The sequence below is a fragment of the Silene latifolia genome, chromosome X (assembly GCF_048544455.1).
Source record: "Silene latifolia isolate original U9 population chromosome X, ASM4854445v1, whole genome shotgun sequence".
In the NCBI taxonomy this organism is placed as follows: domain Eukaryota; kingdom Viridiplantae; phylum Streptophyta; class Magnoliopsida; order Caryophyllales; family Caryophyllaceae; genus Silene; species Silene latifolia.
The window spans coordinates 314,596,915-314,601,962 of record NC_133537.1 but is presented as its reverse complement, the minus strand read 5'-3'; the positions used below and the strand labels follow the sequence as shown (position 1 = coordinate 314,601,962).

Sequence of the window (5,048 nt, the reverse complement as noted above, 5' to 3'; positions counted from 1 at the left end):
TGATACAAAACAAGCCAACATTTCTATTTTCCAATGTGTGCTATAACTATAGTACACAAGATTACAAGTACAGCCCTTTTTTCTCTTTTTTCTTTCTTTGATCAAGATCAATGCATGAATGGAACAAATAAAACTTTGATTATAACTTTATTCCAATAAATAACTGTCGAAAGGAAATCAATACCCGGAAAAAATTGCAAAACAAGTCGAACTTATATGCTTACAAACGACTGTACTTCACAGGTCCCATCTCTTTTGCTTTCGACCTCAGTATATGTTTCTGTATCTTCCCAGTAGCTGTCTTCGGCAAGGCCTCAAAGAACACAGATTTCGGGACCCAGTAAGCCGGCATCTTGGCCCGACAAAACTTCATGATGTCTTCGGCTAAACGCTGCTTATCGGACTGATCCACGTCCGGCTTCAATGTGACAAAAGCACAAGGAGACTCTCCCCACCTTTCATCCGGCCTTGCTACGACTGATGCCTCTAGTACAGCTGGGTGCATGTATAGACTGTTTTCCACCTCTACACTACTTATATTTTCACCACCCGATATTATAATGTCCTTGGATCGGTCCTTGATTTCTATGTAGTTGTCGGGATGTTTCACAGCCAAGTCCCCGGAATGAAACCAACCATTAGCAAAAGCCTCCTTGTTAGCTTTCGGGTTTTTTAAGTAGCCCTTCATTACTATATTTCCTCGGAAGACGATTTCCCCAATTGTCTTACCATCAGCGGGTACTGGTTTCATGTCTTCCGGGTTGACAACATCTACTGCCTCCATACCGATGTACCTGACCCCTTGTCTCGCATTCAAGCGGGCTTGCTCTACCGGGGGAAGAGAGTCCCATTCAGGCTTCCAAGCACAGATTGTTGAAGGTCCATATGTTTCAGAAAGCCCATAAGTATGTGCAACACGGAAGCCACGTCGGGACATCTCAAAGAGCACGTGAGGAGGAGGTGCTGCCCCAGCAGTCATGGCATGCACAACGCGTGGAAGAGGAAGGATTGTGTCCTCTTTTTTCGCATTAACTATGGCGTTGAGCACCACTGGAGCTGCACAGAAATGAGTGACACCGTCATTGGCTATGGCTTTGTAGACATTCTTGGCTGTCACCTGATGACAAAACGAAATGGAGAGAGAGGTCAAATAAATATGTTACGAGTCATGAGCGAGGACTAGCAATCGAAAATCTCTTTAAAGCACATTAGATTACCTGTCTAAGACATATGCTAGTCCCACAAAGAGCAGCAAGAGTCCAAGTGAAGCACCATCCGTTACAATGGAACATCGGTAGCGTCCAAAGGTACACAGGCCCTTCAATCATTTGCCAGATCACAACATTACTCATTGCCATCAGATACGCTCCACGATGATGTAACACGACACCCTTAGGACTTGCTGTTGTGCCAGAAGTGTAACCGAGAGTAATGCTCTGCCACTCGTCCTTTGGTGGCTTCCAATCATAGTCCGGGTCACCTGTCTCCAGGAACTTCTCATAATCGATAGCACCTTTGCTTAAAGCATATTGCATCCCTTTAGGATCACAAGCTTCATCCGGTATAACGATCAAAATTGGTTGCTTAAAATCGCCTTTGCTCTTCTCAGCCAAAATTTTTAAAGCTTCCTCGGCTAAGGTGAAGAATTCTTGGTCCACCATTATGACTACGGATTGAGAATGGCCAAGGAGGAAGGCAATAGTTTCTGCATTGAGACGGATATTGACGGTGTTTAATACAGCTCCCGACATTGGAACTCCAAAATGGGCCTCATAGATGGCAGGGACATTTGGAGCAATGATTGATACCTGTTGTTCCAAATTTGTTCAATAATTTAGCATACACCCGTAAACAAATATCGGCTAGCATGATTGAAACTCAAGCACAGAGAAGCAGATCAATTCTTGGGAAACAAGGATCAATGCAGTTTCATATTTATTTCATAGTACGTCTCTGATTTCTCTAAAACCTTCTAACGCGTACATATTAGCGCATAAGTCGACTACGGTTATCTCCATAACACTCTAGTTGAACGGTCGCAACTAACCTAAGACACCAATTCACTTAAAAGATGAAAAAATCTAACAAACCATCTTGATGAGAAAAAAAGGCAAACGTAGGCGCTGTTCATTTGGACTCAAACTATTTGAATAACTGAACCGAACTTATAGGATCTAATAAATTAAACCAAACTAAATCGAAGTGAAGAGTAACAATGAAATGACATGAATGAAATAAAGTGGACTGAAATTATAGGATCTGAATTTGAACTGAACTCAAATAATGCTCAAAAGAACCGGGCTTAAATGTTTGATAGGAAATCAATGATCAAAATTCAAAATACTCCTTGATCACCAAACTTAAATTCTACCTATTCTTATTACCTAATATCACTAGAGGTTTAGGTGTCGCGAGATTTTGTATAGGAGATCAATGAGTGTTTTATCTTCAGGGTGCATCTTCCCTTCCCATTTCGAGTATTTCCTTCCTTTCCTTTCAAATCTCTTTATCAAAATACATTTATCATAAAAATGATTCAAATAAGTCTTTGATCCTAAAATGATTTGGGTTGACTAACTATTAACGAATGGTTACATACATATAGTTCTACCTTAGCTTCGATTCATGATAAAGTCATCACATTAAAGTCAAACCATGTGAAAAACCTTTGTTCTCATAGGACTGAGGAGTGTACAAAACAAAACAAAACAAAAACGAAACTAGCAGATATGGAAAATATGAAGGATACAAAATACTTGTATAATATAAATAGCAATAAATAAAGCATAAAATTTAACGTAACCGCCTGTCATAATCGGCCATGATTTTTAGAGGTGGCAATCGGCTCACTCGGGTCGGTTACGGGTGGGGTCATATCAGGATCGGGTTGCATCGGGTTAGCGACGGGTCAGGTCGATTACGATTCATGTTGGGTCGTCTTCGGGTCGGGTCATCAGCGGGTGGCACGTCGGGTCGGGTCGGGTCAAATTATAAGCATATATTTTCTCTTATGTATTAGTTTTAGATGGGTAATTTTATGTTTAAAAGAACATGTAAGTGTATTAATTGTAATTTTAAATGAAAATAATTAAGATTAATGTCAATTTGGTCTTATTTACACCATTATTAAGCTAATTTATTATCGGATCATCTATCGGGTTGAGTCAATATTGGGTCACGGGTCGGGTCGGGTCGGTTCAGGTTGGAAAGAAATAAGGATGTTATCGGTTATCGGGTCGGGTTGGATTAGGTCGGTTCGGTTTCGGGTCACCCAATTTTCAGGTTGTATCGGGTTGGGTTTCGGGCCGAGCCGGTCGGGTCAGCTTTTTCCAGCCCATGAAGATGCGCAATCGGATCATTAGTAGACTAGTACGACCAAAGTAGAATTCTACGGAATACTTACTCAGTTGAGTCATCATTTGATAAAGTAAGCAGTTGGCCGAGACAGAGAGCTCACACAATTTTTTTAAAAAGTGTACATTTCAATGGAATAGAACAGTAGGCAACTTGGAAAAAAAAACGAGGAGAGAAAGAGGAATTACGGTAGAGGCAAGGCCGATGGAACGGCGAGAGAGGGCGGAGGCCAGGCGGCGACAACGTTGATAAGTTTGAAACCAAGTGTAACTGAGTGAACCGTGGACGACGGAAAGTCTGTTAGGGTGGACGGTAGCAGCTCTATCAAGGAACCATAGTGGTGTTAGTGAAGTGTAGTTTGCATCGTTCTTAGGTAGATCATCTATGTCTTCCATTATCTCTCGGTCTCGCTCTCGCAGTAAAGTAGTAGATTTTAATGAGAGGATTAGGAATTAATGGAGCGAGAGAGGGAAGAAGTCAATTTTAGACACTTTTATGAAGATGCTTTGAGCGAGTGGTGTTTATATAATACGGAATACCACATACTTGTAGTTGTTCCTTAGTGGCGGCCCTCATTATCATTTTTTTTTAAAAATGTCCTGCTTTTGTTTTTATTTTAAATTGATGATCCCGATTCCCGGCCATCCTAAAAGGTAGATTAAGAATTAGTGGATCACAATACTCCGGCATCTCATAATTCCCTTTTATAAACAGACTGAGTATAAGATAACTTGTCTTATATTATTACTAATATCTAATGTTGTTAAGAACGAGATTATACTTTGGTTAGATGATTTTTAATTATTGAAATCCATACTCAAAAAGAGGATATTGTTGGGGGAGAGTAACAGCAAAAAGATCATTGATAGTTTGAACTAATTTAGAGCTTACTAGGACTTTCAATTATAATTGTCTTCCATAAGTTGTGGTAGGTTTTTTTTTTTGAAGAATATATGCTGCAAGTTTATGGTGAATTAAAGTATAAAGCTATCCATTTTTACAATTGGGTAAATTTGGCTTGAAGTTTTTGATTGGGAATCATTCGATATCAATGTATTGACATAATTGATGAATGAAAAAACCAAGCTTGGGAGCCTATTAGTTTGCCTTCAGTCTCGATCTCGATGGAAATTGTCCCAATTACGGGTAAGGGATACTGCTGTTCAACGCCAAAAATATGTATTGAAAATAGATTTCGGTTATCCATGAATCCCATCAAATTAAATCAAGTAAATATATTGATAATCGAGTTTGATTATCAAAGTCATGTAGAGTATTCACTGTTGTTAATCAAAGCTGATGTAATGTACAATAGTGACACATTCATGTCCAATTATTTTCATTTAATAATTGCATGAATGAAATGGCAACACAAAATTAAAAAGTACTCCATATACCATGAATGATTGTACTAAGTGTCGTGTACATATGAGATAAAGGAGATAAAAATTATCAAACTCCTCTATGTATTCTAGGAATCTAATTAAATAACACCATTTCTTAGAATATATTTATTGACTTCATACTCGAAATAAAAGTTTTAGGGAAGAAGAAAGTTGTATTAGTCGGGAAAAATTCTAAATACACTCAGCGTATGTACGATATAGCCGTGGACACCATAACAAATAAATGAGATTTTTCCTATCATTTAGATTATATTATTTTTTATCACAAGTATTTAAGAATTTTTCAAC

At 38.7% G+C, this 5,048-nt stretch overlaps 1 protein-coding gene across 1 annotated transcript; it reads right to left on the bottom strand.

Moving 5' to 3' along the window:
- LOC141617620 (acetate--CoA ligase CCL3-like) lies at positions 1-3,926 on the bottom strand. Its single transcript, XM_074434796.1, has 3 exons — positions 3,543-3,926; positions 1,218-1,808; positions 1-1,117 (listed from the first exon to the last, which is right to left on the bottom strand). Exons 1-3 carry the CDS (start codon positions 3,747-3,749, stop codon positions 221-223), a joined length of 1,695 nt encoding a protein of 564 aa, XP_074290897.1. The 5' UTR covers positions 3,750-3,926; the 3' UTR covers positions 1-220.
- Positions 3,927-5,048: the final 1,122 nt, after the last annotated feature.

Bases quoted from the DNA above. Each gene is read 5' to 3' on its own strand.
- LOC141617620 (XM_074434796.1), bottom strand. From the start codon at position 3,749: ATGGAAGACATAGATGATCTACCTAAGAACGATGCAAACTACACTTCA. The intron at 1,809-3,542 runs GTAATTCCTCTT...TTGGAACAACAG, and splicing joins CCATCGGCCTTGCCTCTACC to GTATCAATCATTGCTCCAAA. The intron at 1,118-1,217 runs GTAATCTAATGT...TTTTGTCATCAG, and splicing joins CTAGCATATGTCTTAGACAG to GTGACAGCCAAGAATGTCTA.